At 36.5% G+C, this 19,326-nt stretch overlaps 2 protein-coding genes across 5 annotated transcripts in view; one reads left to right on the top strand and one right to left on the bottom strand.

Annotated features, from left to right (window-relative positions):
* Positions 1-19,326, bottom strand: part of LOC120428561 (protein sidekick-1-like) — a 348,405-nt gene that overhangs the window by 33,375 nt on the left and 295,704 nt on the right. The window lies entirely within an intron of this gene.
* On the top strand, positions 9,646-10,799 carry LOC120428560 (uncharacterized). Its single transcript, XM_039593588.2, has 2 exons — positions 9,646-9,825; positions 9,915-10,799. Exon 2 carries the CDS (start codon positions 9,961-9,963, stop codon positions 10,264-10,266), a length of 306 nt encoding a protein of 101 aa, XP_039449522.1. The 5' UTR covers positions 9,646-9,825; positions 9,915-9,960; the 3' UTR covers positions 10,267-10,799.

The raw sequence follows: 19,326 nt of genomic DNA, 5'->3' as shown, positions 1-19,326 counted from the left end.
TCATGATTTTGTTTTAGAAACCAAAGCTGATATTGATTCAGCCTTGGAATCTTTAACTAATGCAATTTTGGATGCTAGGAATATTGCTATTCCTAAAGTCCAAGTCAAATTTGATTCTCCCATTATTGATGACGATCTTCAGCTTCTGATTCGTCTGAAAAATGTTCGTCGAAGACAGTATCAACGTTCTCGTGATCCTGCACTGAAGCGAATTCAAAAAGATTTGCAAAAGGTTATTGACCACAGATTCACTCTCCTGCGAAATGAAAAGTTCGCAAGAGATGTCGAACAAAGTAAACCTTATTCCAAACCTTTTTGGAAACTTTCAAAGGTTCTTAAGAAACCTCAAAAACCAATCCCTTCTTTAAAAGATGGTGATAATATTCTATTAACTAATGGGGAGAAAGCTCAAAAACTTGCTCAGCAGTTTGAGAGTGCTCATAATTTCAACTTAAATGTTCTGAGTCCTATTGAAAATCAAATTTCAATAGAATTTCAGAATATTGCTGAACAACAGTTTTCATCAGATGATGTTTTTAATACGGATCTGAATGAAATAAAATCTATTATCAAAAAATTTAAAAATATGAAAGCCCCTGGTGAGGATGGCATTTTTTACATTTTAATTAAAAAACTACCTGAAGCAACTTTAAGTAGCTTGGTCAAAATTTGCAACAAATGTTTTGATTTGGCATATTTTCCCAGTAGTTGGAAAAATGCCAAAGTAGTTCCGATTTTAAAACCGGATAAAAATCCTGCTGAAGCCTCAAGCTATCGGCCCATTAGTTTGCTTTCATCTATTAGTAAATTATTCGAAAGAATAATTCTTAATAGAATGATGACGCACATTAATGAAAATTCAATATTCGCTGATGAGCAGTTTGGATTTCGCCTTGGGCATTCAACTACTCATCAGTTGTTGAGAGTTTCAAATTTAATTCAAAGCAACAAATCTGAGGGCTATTCTACTGGCGCTGCTCTTCTAGACATAGAAAAAGCATTTGACTGTGTTTGGCATAAAGGTTTGATTGCGAAATTAAAAAGGTTTAATTTTCCGATTTATATCGTGAAAATTATTCAAAATTATTTGACGGATCGTACTCTGCAGGTATGTTATCAGAACAGCAAATCTGATCAACTACCTGTACGTGCTGGCGTCCCTCAAGGAAGCATTTTGGGTCCAATTTTATACAATATTTTTACTTCTGACTTGCCTGATTTGCCCCCAGGATGTCAGAAATCACTTTTTGCTGATGATACAAGCATCTCCGCCAAAGGTAGAAGCCTTCGTGTCATCACAAGAAGATTACAAAAAAGCTTGGATATTTTCAATTCTTATTTGAAAGAATGGAAAATTACTCCAAATGCTGCAAAAACTCAACTTATTATTTTCCCTCACAAACCAAGGGCTGATTTTCTTAAACCAAAAAGTCATCACATTATAAAGATGAATGAGGTAAATTTAAAGTGGGAGGATCAAGTGAAATATCTTGGACTTGCTTTTGACAAAAACCTTACTTACAAGGATCACATTGAAAGTATCCAGGTTAAATGTAACAAATATATTAAATGTTTGTATCCCCTTATAAACAGGAATTCTAGACTTTGTCTCAAGAATAAACTGTTAATTTATAAACAAATTTTCAGACCTGCCATGCTTTATGCTGTGCCGATCTGGACAAGCTGTTGCTTAACCAGGAAGAAAAAACTTCAGAGGATTCAGAACAAAATTCTGAAAATGATTCTGAAACTTCCTCCCTGGTTCAGCACCAGTGAACTTCATCAAATAGCCGAAGTTGACACTTTGGATGTTATGTCCAATAAGATAATTGATGCATTTCGACAAAAATCATTGCAGTCTTCAGCTGCATTGATCCGCTCTTTATATAGTTTATAAGTTAGTTTTAAGGTATCCCTTTTCCCTATTGTACATGTAGGACCTCCTACATTTGAAATCACTGAATAGCGAAAGCTACAATATTTCATGAATAAATGAAAGTTGCTAGTATTTAAAATTGAGGTGAAAAGTCATCGATTGTGATTGGACACTCAATAATATTTTAACTGAATGAATGTACATGGAAGAGAAAATCAAAATAAATATAAATTTAAAAAAAAAAAAAAAAAAATAGTCCCTATCAAGGTACAGATCTTCGATTTTTAAATACCATTTTTATATGGACAGAGTTGTCAAATTTGTATGAATACTTGTATGCACAAACCAATTGAATAAAATGGCAATTTTAGTCATTGGAAAGTCTACAAAGTTCAAGGAAAATCAATGAGTATTAATTAAAACCATTTGTGAAAACTCATTTATTGTATTTTGACTCGTTCGAAGTACTTTGCCAATGTTTTGGAAGTTTTTTTTTTTTATATTTACTTCTTTTTGCATCCTGTGCTGCATACGACCTTAACAATTCTACTACCTCATCTATACCTTATTTTTGCTTGTCAGACGCAAAGGACGCTTTGAGTTCAGTTCAAATTCAAATTTTTGCTTTCTACGAAGGTGCTCGAGGAAATTGAAAGAAAACCATCAAAACAAGACCAAATTCAAACCGGAAGTGAGTCTAGTTTGAGCTTTGTCAATTAAATTTGCATGAGTTCCAAATGCATCCTGTTCGGTCGATTTTGGCATGTAGTAGGATTGAGTTGCTCTGAATTGCTGACAATGTTGGTAATATGAATATTGTCAGGAAATGGCTAGGAGTGAGTTGCTTGGTCAACGATTTGAGTCGGATTAGTAGGAAAGACAACAACTTAACATTAAAATATAAGGGCCAATAAATTGCTCATCTAATTGCTTCACAATTATTTTTGTTGAACCTTGGTCATTTCTATATCTATAGCATTTAAAGCAAGAACTTGTTTGATTAACTTGAAACACAGAGATAGACCCTCTCCCTCAGTTATTCAATAATGCAAACGTTTCCATACATTACAGCTCGATAATAAATCACCCTTGTCACTGTCACTCCCATTTCCACTCAATTTTCCAATCGAAGGGACCTCCACCCGTCCATTAAATCTGCTCCATCATAACACTTAGGATATTATAATCCATCATGGGGGTGCTGAGACAAACGTCGCACGCCGATTCCAATCAAAGTTCGATCAATTACGAAAGCTGCTCGGGTAGAGCTTAGTGGTTTGCAACTTTTCCCATCATTTGCAGCTACTTTGCAGAACTTTGCACACTTTTGAAGTCTGCTCCACCACCATCACGATGACACCACTATAGATAAAAGCTCGTCCGGGCAAAAGTTGCAACTAATTAACTTTGCACATTTTCTTGCCAATTAGTCCCGGTCACAATTCGAATATAGGAGCAGATTTGCTGGTTCGATTTCGACTGGCCACCCAGTTCAGGGTTTCATTTCAGTTCCCGGGAGGGGCAAAGTTTTGTCCGCACCTCACCTCATTGTCGCTGGTTTTGAGGAGGAGGGCTAAAGTTGAACCTTTAAAAAAGGGCTGGTTTTGGGTTACCGGATTTTGGAAGAGCTTGGGAAATTTATGCAAAACGAAACGATTCCATGTGCATATAAAGTAAAAAAAATGCACTTTGGTGGCCAGCCAACTTGGCCAAGGTGCGGTTTCAAAGTTTGGTGTTTAACAGTTCGTTATTCCAATTCGTTCAATCGTAATCGTTCATATCAACAGTGAAATGTCATAGACAATTAAACTTAATCTTGAGACTTGTTTATCTGAGAGGCGATTTTTAGAACTTGTGAAAGATGTTCCAAAAATTACCATTACAATGACATAAAAAAAACCTTGTGGACGTCTTGTGTCACGCCAGGATATAACGTTTTTAAATATTGTTTTTAAAAAGTTTTGCAAATCTCTCAGAAAAAAAAAATTTTTGGATGTAAGTTTGTATTTGAAATCAAAAAGTACCGTCATCAGAGGTGACATTGGGTCTGGGGGGTGAATTTGAGTCATACAAAAATGCTGAAATTTGCATGACCCAATCTCACCCCCAAGACCCAATGTCACCCCTGATGACGGTACTCATGTGAATTTGGATAATATTTGCCGTTTTCGTGTTGAAGCCATTTTAAAGCTAAGTTTCGATTGCTTAGATATGGCTTTTCAATGAAATAAAATTAAGAAATAGTAGATTATGCAATTAGTTGCAAAAAGAAGATTTTTTCAGCAGGAGTCGTACATTTATTCAACGAGGTTCACCGAGTTGGATAAAAACGACGAGTGCTGAAAAAAAATCAAGTTTTGCAACGAGTACGATATTTTTTTTCCAATTCCGAAAAACACCCTTTCAGTGAAATTATAAGACAAATGTTCATGTTTTTTGTCAATTAAGCGTTTGACTAAAACAATGTTGAAAAGTATTACTTTTCGAAACAAGTGCTGAAAAGTTCATCTTTTTAACATCCATTTCAGTGCTGAAAAGTAGAACTTTCCAGCATTTATTTGGAAAAGTGTTACTATTCGATTCTATTATTTTAGATACAAAAAAGTTATAAGTAGTTTCACGATTGCAAAAAATAAATTCTTTAAAGTGCTATCGAATCGGCCCTCGATGTTTAATTAATGATTTCAAGTATTGATCCGATTTTAATTTTAAAAGTGAATTTCGTGTAAAAATATTAACAACTTTTTTTAGATTTTTGAACTTTTTGAGATTTCTAATGTGTCGTCAAAATTTTTAAAAGGTCTTTAAATAAATCAGTTGGCACTTTTCAATTTTAATTATTCGTTTTATCGTAACATAATTCTTGCAAGGTTATTTTTCAGCATCACAGGTCGGACCAACATCATCAAAACAAAAATAGAATTGTATAGAATTATCTCAGCTTTTCAAATATTTGCATTGACGATACGAGGATGGACACTATTTTTTCAAAATATTTTTATTCTGAAAGTTATAACCTTAAAAATTGTTTTGGCACGGAAACGGTGCAAATTATAGTTAATTTTTAATAAAAAAGTAATTAAAAAAAGATGCAGGTGGTTATGTTACACATGACCAGTATGACAAAGAACTTTGCAAGATGATTGTTGAAATTTTCGATTAGAATGTCCGGTCCAAATTTCCCCAAGATTCCCTTATAATTAACGGCCTATCGAACTAACGGGACGGAAATTGCAAGTGGAGCTGAAATAGAAATCGAGGTGAAATCAATTGACTTTTCTTCACCACTCGAAAGTTACCAAGATGCGGGAATGTTTTAGCATGGCTGTTGCAAGCAATCGGCGGCAGTAGGGGAGAGTGGGGAGACTTGATCCCCTTTTTTTGTATCGCACATAACTCTGTCAATTTCTCACAAAACTATAAACTTTTTGCATGAATTGAAAGCTTAAACATTCATCTATGTTTGGCTAATAAGGGTATTTCATCAGATGAACTCTTCGAAGCGTTTTAAAAAAATATTTTAAACCGGCATTTTAAAAATGTTGGGGGTAACTTGATCCCCCTTTCAACATTTTAAAGAAATCTTAAGCAAAATGTTTCTTATTCATCCAAACTCTTAATTTTCTATAAGTTACAGCAATTTCACATAAAACCTGTACGTTTGTGTTCAAAATATAACAAGTTTAGTATGTAAAATATTTAAAAACATATAATATTATTTTTTAGACCAAAATTAAGCATGTTTACAAAAGCTGGAGATTTTTGCTTACAAAATTTTTGAAAAAAGGTTCAAACTGCAGTAAGTTATGTACAACTATACTAAAGGAAACTATGTATGAAAACCCAGCCCAATTAATTAATCTTGAGTCTGATTCCAGTGACTGTAAAAATGCAGGGATCAAGTCTTCCTAAGCGCACTTTTTTCAACAATTGATTGTAAAAATAGTATGACGGTAAATTTAACATCAAATGCGTAAGGGTTTTGGAGTTGATAAGTTTATCGAACAATTCATATATAAAAAATATTTTTTTGAATAATATTTTAGTGTTTTCTATGCATATCAAAAAAAGAAAAAAAGATCTCTTGGAAGTTTTTTGCAGCTCGTTTTAGAAAAATGTGTGTAACTCAATCTAAACATTTTTTAATTTTTTTTCTTTGTTTTATACAATGAGTTTTAGTTTATTTCGCACAACTTTCTAGAACAAAGCTAATTGTTTTACCCACATGCTGACGAGATACAGGCTTGGGATCAAGTGTCCCCGGGGATCAAGTCTCCCCACTCTCCCCTACAGGAAATTTGAACAGCAGACATTAGAACTGCCCTTTACAGTGCTCTAATTAATTACGGGATAGTTATTCTAAATTTCCAGAAACAGATTTTCGCAGCGGCACAAAAAAAAGTGCATCGCAGTAATCTATTTATTACTTCCTGCCTAATAAGCAATTTATTTTAACTGCTTAACTTCAGATAATGGCCAAATACAACTTTTTATGTCCAGTTTAAAAAATCATAAAGTTTGATACCCGAAAAAACGAAACTATTGGCACTACGCCCCCCGGGGCATGGCCTTCCTCTAACGTGGGATTTCTGCTCCAGCGCCTCTGACGAGACAGGAGAAACCGGGACCGACGTTTTACTTCACCATCCGATAGAAGCTCAGTGGATAAGGCGGGAATCGAACCCGCGTCTCATAGCATCATCGGGATCGGCAGCCGAAGCCGCTACCCCTGCGCCACGAGACCCAAAGATATCAAAAACCATAAAGTTTGATACCCATATTGCCCCAATTCTTACGGTCCGGCAAATGTCCCCCCATCGGAACATCCGCGGGGCCTCCGGCCACTCCAGATTGTGGCCACTATTGCCGAAATGTCAAATTTCATGTCCAGTATCAAAAACCATAAAGTTTGATACCCATATTGCCCCAATTCTTACGGTCCGGCAAATGTCCCCCCATCGGAACATCCGCGGGGCCTCCGGCCACTCCGGATTGTGGCCACTATTGCCGAAATGTCAAATTTCATGTCCAGTATCAAAAACCATAAAGTTTGATACCCATATTGCCCCAATTCTTACGGTTCGGCAAATGTCCCCCCATCGGAACATCCGCGGGGCCTCCGGCCACTCCAGATTGTGGCCACTATTGCCGAAATGTCAAATTTCATGTCCAGTATCAAAAACCATAAAGTTTGATACCCATATTGCCCCAACTCTTACGGTCCGGCAAATGTCCCCCCATCGGAACATCCGCGGGGCCTCCGGCCACTCCAGATTGTGGCCACTATTGCCGAAATGTCAAATTTCATGTCCAGTATCAAAAACCATAAAGTTTGATACCCATATTGCCCCAATTCTTACGGTCCGGCAAATGTCCCCCCATCGGAACATCCGCGGGGCCTCCGGCCGCTCCGGATTGTGGCCACTATTGCCGAAATGTCAAATTTCATGTCCAGTATCAAAAACCATAAAGTTTGATACCCATATTGCCCCAACTCTTACGGTCCGGCAAATGTCCCCCCATCGGAACATCCGCGGGGCCTCCGGCCACTCCAGATTGTGGCCACTATTGCCGAAATGTCAAATTTCATGTCCAGTATCAAAAACCATAAAGTTTGATACCCATATTGCCCCAATTCTTACGGTCCGGCAAATGTCCCCCCTTCGGAACATCCGCGGGGCCTCCGGCCGCTCCGGATTGTGGCCACTACTGCCGAAATGTCAAATTTCATGTCCAGTATCAAAAACCATAAAGTTTGATACCCATATTGCCCCAACTCTGACGGTCCGGCAAATGTCCCCCCTTCGGAACATCCGCGGGGCCTCCGGCCACTCCGGATTGTGACCACTATTGCCGAAATGTCAAGTTTCATGTCCAGTATCAAAAACCATAAAGTTTGATACCCATATTGCCCCAACTCTGACGGTCCGGCAAATGTCCCCCCTTCGGAACATCCGCGGGGCCTCCGGCCACTCCGGATTGTGACCACTATTGCCGAAATGTCAAGTTTCATGTCCAGTATCAAAAACCATAAAGTTTGATACCCATATTGCCCCAATTCTTACGGTTCGGCAAATGTCCCCCCATCGGAACATCCGCGGGGCCTCCGGCCAATCCAGATTGTGGCCACTATTGCCGAAATGTCAAATTTCATGTCCAGTATCAAAAACCATAAAGTTTGATACCCATATTGGCCCAACTCTTACGGTCCGGCAAATGTCCCCCCTTCGGAACATCCGCGGGGCATCCGGCCACTCCAGATCAGGTGGTGGCCAGTTCCAATGATCGACTCCCGCGACTGGCATGTCTTAGCTGGTCCTTGCCTCCAAGCCATCTGCTTCCGGACCTCCAGGCAGTCTGCTACCGGGCCACCAGGCCATCTGCTTCTGATGTGTTCTCGTCGACGTCCAGCAATAGAATGAATTTTCGGGACCGACCGAGCCGAGTTTTGTTGGCTCGTCAACGATCCGAAAATTATGAGGTGGAGGGGGGCTGATTTTAGATACATCAATCTCACGTCTCTCGATTGACTGATTGGGAAACGTTCGCTCATCCAACCAGCGTGCACCAAAAAGAGGGGAAATTTGCCGAGAGGGGAATTCGTCACGTAACGTTTTCGCTTCGCGAAAATTTTGGATTGACACCCCGTATAGAAACCTTAGGACAAAGTTCTTTGTCAAAAACATTTTATCCTTGTTTCAATATCAATGTATTGCGGAAACTTTTTTCGCGAAAAAAAACTTTTTATGGGACTGTAGCAACTTTTGTTCTACGGAAAAAAAATCTTCTCTTGTTTTTAATTTTTAATTTTTAGTATATTAATTTGCATCTAGGCCGATGACGTTTTCGGCAACGCGAGCTGCTCCCGCTGAAAGTTTCGGTGGTTGGCAAAGGGAAAAAAAGGAAAAAGAAGAGCCACAGGTCCAGTCAGTGTTTGTGTGCGTTTCGTCGGCCGATGACGTTTTCGGCAACGCGAGATGCTTCCGCTGAAAGTTTCGGTGGATGGCAAGGGGATAAAAAGGAAAAGAGGTCCAGTCGGTGTCTGTGTGCGTTTAGTCGGCCAATGACGTTTTCGGCAACGCGACCTGCTTCCGCTGAAAGTTTCGGTTGATCCTTGAAATTGCAGCGTCACTATTCGTGTTACAATCATGCATGTGCATCTGAATCATTAGTTTCTGAATTATTAATATTTTTCACAGCTTCCTGGAATCGTCCATAAATTAACTGCTAACATGTATCTATTCACTATATGATTTATTTATATTGATATAACATTCCTTGTCCTTTTTCTAATCCTTTATCATACCATTTTCCCATAAAATATACATTTAAATTGCATGAACTAACGATACTTTAAAAAAAACGTTACTTAATCCACCGATGGTGGTTGGTGCCTTCCTCACAATTTGTACATATTTGTTTCTGTAGTAAGAATGTCCAACCTACAAATTTTATCTGAATTTTACTTCTTACAACATACCCACTGAGAATTTTGGATCGAGCCTCGACTCGATTCAGGCTCGATCTCGAGCCAAAATTCTCAGTGGGTATCTATATGGAAGATGGGGTCTAGAATCCCAAAAATCATTGGACGTAATATTTGAACAACACCTACGGGGCTATTTCATGAAAATTGTTCACTTTCAATAGTTGTATTACTTTAAAGTTATGTAAGCCTTAAGGCAGTAAAAAAATATATCTGTTCATTTTTCCCGGGAGTTTCAAATCAACAAAATCCTAGGAGCCACTCGCCAAACCCAAGGCACAAAAGAAAATGTCAAAAACCTTCTCCGCTCATCCACATAAACGTCAAACGGGTGTTTTCCTGCAACATTTCTTGTTGCGTCGCGTTTTTGGAAAAAATAAAATTGGAACAATCCGCATCTCCGCGCCCTAAAACCTTCGCAATTTCTGTTCCCCGCAATGGCCACTCCCGCAACGCCGCCACTGTATGTAACGCTAAGTTGGTGATATGCGTTCTTTGGGAAGCAAATTTTTCTTAGAGATAAAGTTTTTGTTTACGTTTTTTTTTTTGCAGGATCTCAAGTTTAAGCTGAAAAACACGGTTCCGGAGTTTGCCGGCGATGGGACCGTCCGGTACGGGTGCTACCTGCTGTCGGTGGCCAGCGTGGTCGGATATGTGTTTATGGAGACGACCGCCGGGCAAGGTGATCGACGAGGTTGTTCCGCTGTGGATGGTTCCGTTGCCGAGGGAGCCGTTCAAGCTAGCGATGTACTGTGACCATGGGCTGCTGACGGTGAATGTTGATGTGGGTGTATCAATTTGTGATATTTACTCGGTTCCGTCGTTGATGACGCCGACGGTTGGAAAATTATATGAGATTCGGACGTCACCGGAATCTGGCGTGAGGAGTACGCAGATTTTGTAGAATCAACATGTTTTCGATGATATAATTATAGGTAGTGGAAATAATGTTTGAAAAATAAGATGTAGAACAGATGAGAAAAAAAATATTTATATATACTTTATTATAATAAAAGAAACCATGGGTGAAATTGGGAAAATTGTTTTACTATATGACTTATCGGCTCATTACTTTTGATAGGGTTATCAGATCTTCAATCTTATAGCATCATTTGAAAGGGTTTTCAATTATCCAACAAATGTTTTCAAACGATGGATCCGGACATTATTTCCATCAAAATATCTCAAATATGGCCCCCAAAAGGCGACAACTAACACTTAAGTTCTCATAACATTTGATAGGGTTATCAGATCTTCAATATTTTTGACTCATTAGAAAGGTCTTTCAATTATCCAACTAACGACGGGTCGCATTATGGACCCGGCCAACATTTTCATCGAAATATTTGAGATCCGGCCTCTAAAATGTGTTAAAATGACACTGAAGTGCTCATAACTTTTGATAGGGTTATCAGATTATCAATGTCTTTGGTTCATTAGAAAGGTCTTTCAACTATCCAACAAACGACGGGTCGCATAATGGACCTGGACTTCATTTTCATCGAAATATTTAAGATCCGGCCTCTAAAATGTGTACAAATAACACTTAAGTGCTCATAACTTTTGATAGGGTTATCAAATCTTCAATGTTTTGGGCTCATTAGAAAGATTTTTCAATTATCCAACTAACGACGGGTCGCACTACGGACCCGGCCAACATTTTTATCGAAATATTTGAGATCCGGCCTCTAAAATGTGTACAAATGACACTTAAGTGCTCATAACTTTTGATAGGGTTATCAGATCTTCAATGTTTTGGGCTCATTAGAAAGGTCTTTCAATTATCCAACTAACGACGGGTCGCATTATAGACCCGGCCAACATTTTCATCGAAATATTTGAGATCCGGCCTCTAAAATGTGCACAAATGACACTTAAGTGCTCATAACTTTTGATAGGGTTATCAGATCTTCAATGTTTTGGGCTCATTAGAAAGGTCTTTCAAATACCTTTCTAAAAATGTATGATCAGACGGGTTTTCGTACAAAAACCACCCTTTTTACAATCTTTCAAACTTTAGCCAGAATCGTTTTTTTAGCATAACTTTTGAAATACTTAACAAAACTTCATAATAGTTAATATAGGTCTTGTGGGACCGTAAGACGGATCGAATGAGACCAGAACGGCCCAAATCGGTTCAGCCAGTCCGGAGATAATCGAGTGCATATTTTTCGGTGCACGGACTTACAGACATACACACGCACAGACATTTGCTAAGAATTTGATTCTGAGTCGATAGGTATACGTGAAGGTATGTCTACGAGGTCGAATTAAGAAGTTCATTTTTCGAGTGATTTTATAGCCTTTCCTCAGTAAGGTGAGGAAGGCAAAACAGCAATAGATCGATCTGGAGCATTTGTTTTTAAATTAGTGTTATTTATTTTATTTTTTTACTGCTTCCTGGAATTAATTTCAAATTTACTGCCGAAATAATTTGAACATTCAAAAAAATATACATTTATTTGAATGTTCAAATTATTTCTTTTCCTATTGCTTTTCCTTTATCTCACCATTTCCTCATACCAAATCTTATCAAATTACATAAACTAACGACACTTACTAAAACAGCAAGGGAACCATCAGGAGCATTTGTATTTTAAATGGTTTTTTTACAGTTTCTTGGAATCATCTGGATTGTATATATTATCATAACAAAACTATATGCATATTATATAATACACTGGACACTCGGTGTCTCTGTTTTATTTGTGGTTCAGTATCGAGTATTACTTTTTAAATTATTGTTGTTTTTTTTTACAGCTTCCTGGAATTATTTTAAATTAACTGTCTATATGTAAATGTATCTACTCACTATATGATTTATTTTAATTTTCATATTATTCCTTTTACTATTCCTTTCCTGTAACATACCATCTCCTCATACCATATATGATCAAATTGCTTAAATTAACGAAACTTTCTAAAACAGCATGGGAACCATCTAGAGCATATATATTTTAAATTACTGCTATTTTTCTACAGCTTCCTGGAATCATCTTGATTATATTTATCATATTTATTCTATTTACTATATTTATTATATTTATACTACTTACTTTATTTATTACATTTATTATAATTACAAAACTAAATGCTTATTAGATAATACACTACAGACTCACATTTACACTTACACACCTCCAAATCATTTAATACATTACGCATTGAACCATTTTCATCGGCCCGATGAAATTCCCCTAACCCCCATTCCAAACCTCCCGAAAATATTCCGTTCACTTTTAACGGTGCACATCAACCAGAGCTTTTGCACCCAGATTTTTGATACAGACATTTTAGTATCTTCAAAACTACGGGTACTATCGAAATATTTTTTTATTCATCCCCTAAAGTACTGTCCACCAAGTAATTTACAGCAATGTTTCATTTATTTTACAGTCCCGTAGTTGCAGGATTGGGTTCGTAAGTTTGACAATTTTGGTATAAGAAGACAACAACTTCCTTCGTTGCTGTGCACCCTTAAAAGTCGCATGGGTTCCCTGCACTTTTGCCACTAGTGAACAACAAAAACATCCCCTCCCAAATCCCCACGGGACTGTATGGGCGTAGCCTTGGAGCACAGTGTGGAAATTTACGTTCTCAGATATTTTTGATTGTACCGGGCAGCAATCAAATTGTCTAAGAATATTGAATTGACCATTGTGGCACCCCCTACAGCGTGGTGCAGACCCGTAATGCTATGCTATGCTATGCTATTAATTTGCATCTAGGCCGTTGCAGATATTTATGTCGCTCCCCAACCCCCTTGAAAATTGTCCCCAGAAGTCAGGGGCAAAAAAATATTTTCTAAAAAAAAATCAAAATTTTAATGAAATTTAAAGTCTAATCAACTAAAAAAACAATTAACAACGCATTTTTCTGCATTGATAATCATATTTAGCATGTTTGGGCTTGTTTAAACATATTTTGAATTTTTATAAAATGTTCCGTCAATGCTTAGATATTTTGGAAACAAATGATTGCAAAACAACTGCATAGGTAAGGCTACCAACTCCTGCTGAGCAAAAATCCGTACATTTTGCCGATAGGACACCATGATATAAGAAAAACTGTCAAGGAATTATTAAGATAAATTTAAAATTTTGGGAATTAAAAATATAAAACTGTATCGTTTTTGCAGCTTACAAATTCCACTTTGCTATCAAAGTGCTTATGACTTTCACGTTCAAACATATTCACAAAATAAACCGTGATTTGCTGAATCAAATCTTCATTTTGGTTAAACCTTTAGAAGTTCACGGAATGTCAAGTTGCTTTTTACGAATAATATCAGTCTCATTGTTTTCGCGAAAACATTTCTAGATTTTTTTTTTTGAAAGGTCCAATAAACATGTGCAACACAATAGCTTACAGGACCGTTAAAAAAATTTACATTTGCTTTATAAACCTTTGGATCTTTTATTGAATAAACACGTTTTGTAAAGAATTTGGAAAGAACAATAATTGATAATCCACTCTGAAATAAGGAAGTTCTGGAAAACTATCCAAGTTATCTCTTTAAAATCGATATGACAGTGAAATAACAATGCAAAAGCTTTGGCCAAATTAAAAAAAAAAACAATTAATTTTTTTACAGTAATAAAAATTCCGTACAAATCCGTATTTTGCGAAAAATTCCGTACGAAAATTCCGGCCTGTTAAAAATCCGCGGTAAGGAAAAAATCCGTACAGTTGGTAGCCTAATGCTTGGGTATATAATGCATTTTCCCGAGCATGGGTAAATAACAAGGGAAATGCGTAATAATACCTTTCTCTGGTATCAATACCAAATTTTGGTATTCCTGGACCCTTTAAAATTTGTCTTAAGGATTATGCAAGAGCAAAATGTGGTATCATACCAATTTAAGGTATTGTTTTGGTATTGAAAAATTGCAGAATTTGTCAATGGTCGAACACCACATTTTGGTATTCTTTTGGTATTACAGTATTTTATCAAATTCCTCTGAAACTATGGGAAAATTTTGACCAATTTTGACAAAATAATTAATTTTGCGCTAAAATGATGTCTCAATGCAAATGCTTTAATTGAAAACCGGAAATTTCAAACTTGATTTTAAAAATTTTTGATATACCCCCTAATGAAATTACTTGAAATTGTGGAAAATTTTCTAAGTCAGGATGCCACATTTTGGTATTATTTTGGTATTGAAAGGTTTCATCAATAAGAATTTTTTTAAAAATTTTGACGCGATAATTAATTTTGCGCTAAATTGGCTTGAAACCCAAAAATGTTTAAGCTGATTTTTATTTTTTTTGATAAACCCACTAATATTTTTTTCAAAAACGTTGTAATTTCTCTAAGTCGGTATAACCAAATACTTTGAAAAAAGAGTCAATCAACAGATTATTGCATTTTGGTGAATTTCAATCCAGTTTCATTTTAATAATACTTATTTTTCAACCTTTTTATTTTTCAGAAGCTTCAAGAACAGGCACAGGCCGTTCATCAATGACAAATGCATTCGGTGTGGTGAAGAATATCACTAAGAACAACATGGAATCATCAGGTGAGTAGATTTGGCTGTTGCATATGGATCATTTCCGTTTTTTCACTAACTGCAACTGATGCGTTAAAAATGGTATGAAAATACCAAATTTTGGTATTACTTGTGCAAATACCAGTGACCAAAATGTACTCTTGGTTGCCCAGTAATAGATGGTAAAATACCATGAAATCATACCAAAATCATGTATGTGGAAGACCACAGGAATACCAAAATCTGATTTTCCGAGGGCGCGGGAATACCTAAAATTAAAACCATGGCAATACCAAGCTTTGGTATTCAAGCAATGCACAGTGTTCGGAATGGCAAAATTAAGTGGAATTAATTCATAACTTCTTTATTTGACGTCCTAGCCAAATGGTGTCTTCGGAAGAGTTGTTGTACTTGATAAGCGCTATCTTTTGAATTTATTGACATACAGGGTGATGACCTTCCAGGGTGTCAACCAAAAGCTAACTTTGTTGGATGACGTTGTAGAGCTTTGATGTCTTCGGCAAAGTTGTGAGGAGAAAATTTCATGGAAGTTTGTCGAAGGCGCCAAATTTGTAGCTCTTAATCTACTCGAGATATACGCCATTTTCGCAAAAATGGTCCAAAAACGCGCTGTTTTGGTGATTACTCAAAATGTTAGCATTTTAGCGGCCTACTATGTTCTGAAGATTTGTTCATGTCATAAAATTACACATCTTTGCCTAAGACAGCAAAATGTTTTGAGCCTTTATTGAGGAGTTCACGGGTCCCCCACAGACCGTTTTTATGAAGAAAAAATTTCCACCCAAACCAATGATTGGACATGGTTCCTGGGACCATTCTGCATCTCTGGGCCGAGTTTCAAAATATTTGCCGGCAGAAATTTCGAATACGGTCAGTTTTAGTGTTTTGAGTAGAAATTAAGGGGAAATCGCATGTAAAATGCGTAGGAAAAGATCAAAGTTTCAATGTTTTAACTCCGAAATATTACTGGTCATGGTTTTAAATTGTACTAACATGTAGCAGAATGATTTAAAAACGATTTACAGCACTGACTTAGCCGGATTAAGCCTAAGTCAAGTGACTTAAGTTATTATTTACAAGTTTATACCTTAATATTTAAAAAAAATCCTACATCAAGGAATTTTCAGTCAAAGAAAACTAGATTGCCCAAAAATAACTTAAAATGGGGTGACTTTGAGCCAAGGGGTGACATTGTACCAAATTTTACGATTTTATAATAGCCAGATAGCTTACCAACAAGCTCGATAAGCTTGAATTGCAAAGTATAATCGTAGCAAATATTGTTCTTAGATTTTGTTGTCCTCTGCCATAAAAAGTTCAATAAGAACGAAAAACTAAAAAACAATAGATAAGCCTTACCGCTTCACCTCAACAAGAGTTTAGGACACAAGTCACATTGAAAACTTACATCGCCTGTACATATTTGACTATACCGGGTTCTTTGGTGGAGTGTTAAACGTGGTTTCCTCTCACCCTTGTTGGGCTGGTATTGTTTGTAGAGCGAACAATTTGATTTGATTTGATATTTAACTGTACTATTTCCATGTTTTCATAAGATATGCCAAGCTTGTTATAAGATTGATTGTGTTTTCACATTGGGCAGAAGTAGGTTTTGTTTTGATTATACATTATTAGTGAGCGATCTTGAAGATCAATAATATGTTCTATTGAATTCTAACTACGAGTTACTTTAATCAATTATAAAATGTAATTTTTTAATTTATGACGATAACTGCAATGTTGGAAAATAATTTATTGGTTTTTAAATATTAATCTTATGGGAAGTTGTGTCATTAAACTTTTGCTAATTATTATCATTACACAGGACAACAAAAATATATGAGCTAAATGATAGCTGAAGTACTCTCCAGATTTCATTCGTAAGGTTGAAATTTGTAAACGGTTAAAAACAAAAAAGAACAATGTTGTTCTAATTGCAATGTCAAAAACTTGCCACGTACAAAAATTTGTTGCTCTAATAATTATTATTTTATTTGATTTCAGTAGGAATTTATTCAAGACTGTAAAATGTGAGCATCATTTTCAAATTTGGAGGATTCCAGGAGATTGTAAATTTATTTTAATTTATTTAATTTTTAATCAAAAGGCTTTATTTAAACAGATTAAGCAGATTTGCGTAGCAATATCATCAAATTGCTCTGTGGGAGCATAAATAGACCAAATTAATCCGTCTACAAATAAATAAATTATCATAATATTCAAGCTTATAAAGCAATCTTTATGTATTTGGTGGTACAATGTCACCCCTTGACTCAAAGTCGACCCATTTTAAGTTATTTTTGGGCAATCTAGTTTTCTTTGACTGAAAATTCCTTGATGTAGGATTTTTTTTAAATATTAAGGTATAAACATGTAAATAATAACTTAAGTCACTTGACTTAGGCTTAATTCGGCTAAGTCAGTGCTGTAAGTCGTTTTTAAATCATTCTGCTACATGTTAGTACAATTTAAAACCATGACCAGTAATGTTTCAGAGTTAAAACAATGAAATTTTGATCTTTTCCTACGCATTTACATGCGATTTCCCCTCAATTACTACTCAAAACACTAAAACTGACCGTATTCGAAATTTCTGCCGGCAAATATTTTGAAACTCGGCCCAGAGGTGCAGAATGGTCCCAGGAACCATGTCCAATCATTGGTTTGGGTGGAAATTTTTTCTTCATAATAACGGTCTGTGGGGGACCCGTGGAGTTGTAACCATTTTTAAGTGATTTTGAGCCTATTCTCAAGTTGCTATGTTTTCAAAATGGCGCTTTTTGGCGAAAAACCGAACAATGCACCTGAAAGTACACACTTTCAACTACATTTACTGAAAATATCTCCGTGTCTATCGATGTCTATTTTTAATCCCACGACAAAAAGGGCGCCAAAAAAAGAAGAGGGGTGGGGGGACCACACTAACAACGTTACTGCATACTTAATTTCACATAATATAGAGGAAATGTTAGTAAGAAACGATTTCGATCGTAGCAATCGGTGCGCGCGGACGCGATAAGTTTTTGCTACGTCAAGTTTTTGCGTATTTCTTCAATTTTAGGATTTCGTTGGAATTTCACGGTTATTTTTAGTTTCAAACCGAGTGTTAATACAAAGAAAGGGTTAATTTGTGAGAGTGGTGTCCTAAACGTGTGAGTCGGTGGTTTTTAGAGTTAAAACGGAGGTTTTGGCATCTTTTCCGGGAGCATCTCCGAGCCCTGTTTTGCGACAAGATGGTCGTTTCTGCTGGTTCGGGCGATCTGTCGGGATCTAAAGGTCTGATGGCAGTGGTCGGTAGGGGTAAAGTGGCTTTTTCAGTGGAATTTTGCATTGCAAATCAGGAAAATTTGGATGGAAGCAGTAATTTTGCGAAAAATCAAAAAAAGATGGCGGATAAGCGGCTGCAAATTAAAATGAAATGTCGAACAAATAACGTACGGTGAAGAGAGAAAAATTAGAGTGATAGCGTGTGACAGGAATACACGAGCAGGAAAAAGTCAGTGTGAAGCAAGACAAGGCCGAAAAACGGCTTAAGCGTGGTTTTCTGTGGGGAGCGAAATTTAAATTGAACAAGTGTGTGAGCTTTTATGGAAACGATATTCCTTGTGATTCGTTGTTGTGAGAGGATGAATAACGGTTGCCGTCACCGTCGTCCTCGCAAAGCCTGGAAGAGTGAAAGAGAGAGAGAGAGAGGCGAGCTGCGAACCGCAGCAAATTCTGGTGGGATGAGATTGTCGGAGAGCTTGCTGAGTCGCATTCAAGCTGTCACAGTAGAAGTCGATGCCTACTAGCAACCTACTGGGATCATTCGGGTGAGCTCGTTCTATGTTGTACTTTAATAAACAATAAAAATATAAATAAGTATTAAAAACTTAACTAACTTTAGCCATTTTAATTAAATTAAATTATGTAAACGAATTCCACCAATAACATTCATTTTTGTAGTAAACCTAGTTCGTTATAAGTACATATTCAAATGTTTACGTTTTTTTAAGTTTAATTGAATAAACTGTTACTTTTATTTTTATATTCGACTTGAAATTTACAGCTTATGGATCCTCCTGGTGGCTATATTGACCAGATTAAAAAAATGTTTAGTCACAGGTGTAAATTGATGCATTTAATTTCAGGTCCAGTCTTTTTGATTTGGAAGATTTCTAACAAATTGGTCAAGTTCTTTTTTAGGGTCACAATTTGCCATCAAAATACATTTTTCAATTGTTAAAATTCAAACATTTCAGCTCTGGATCCATCTGGTGGTTACATTTACTAGAAAATAAAAAATATAGCGGGTATAATTCTGTAACATTTTTTTTTATCAGGCTCACAGGGTAGATTATATACTTTAATTGTATTTGCTTATTATTTCTTGAATCGTTTCGATTTTGGCATCAATATTTGATTTGCTAAATTGTCATAGAGGAGATGACATTCATGAAATATATCAG

Source organism: Culex pipiens, chromosome 3 (genome assembly GCF_016801865.2).
Source record: "Culex pipiens pallens isolate TS chromosome 3, TS_CPP_V2, whole genome shotgun sequence".
In the NCBI taxonomy this organism is placed as follows: Eukaryota; Metazoa; Arthropoda; class Insecta; order Diptera; family Culicidae; genus Culex; species Culex pipiens.
The sequence above is the reverse complement of the archived record's forward strand: the minus strand, read 5'-3'. Positions and strand labels throughout refer to the sequence as shown.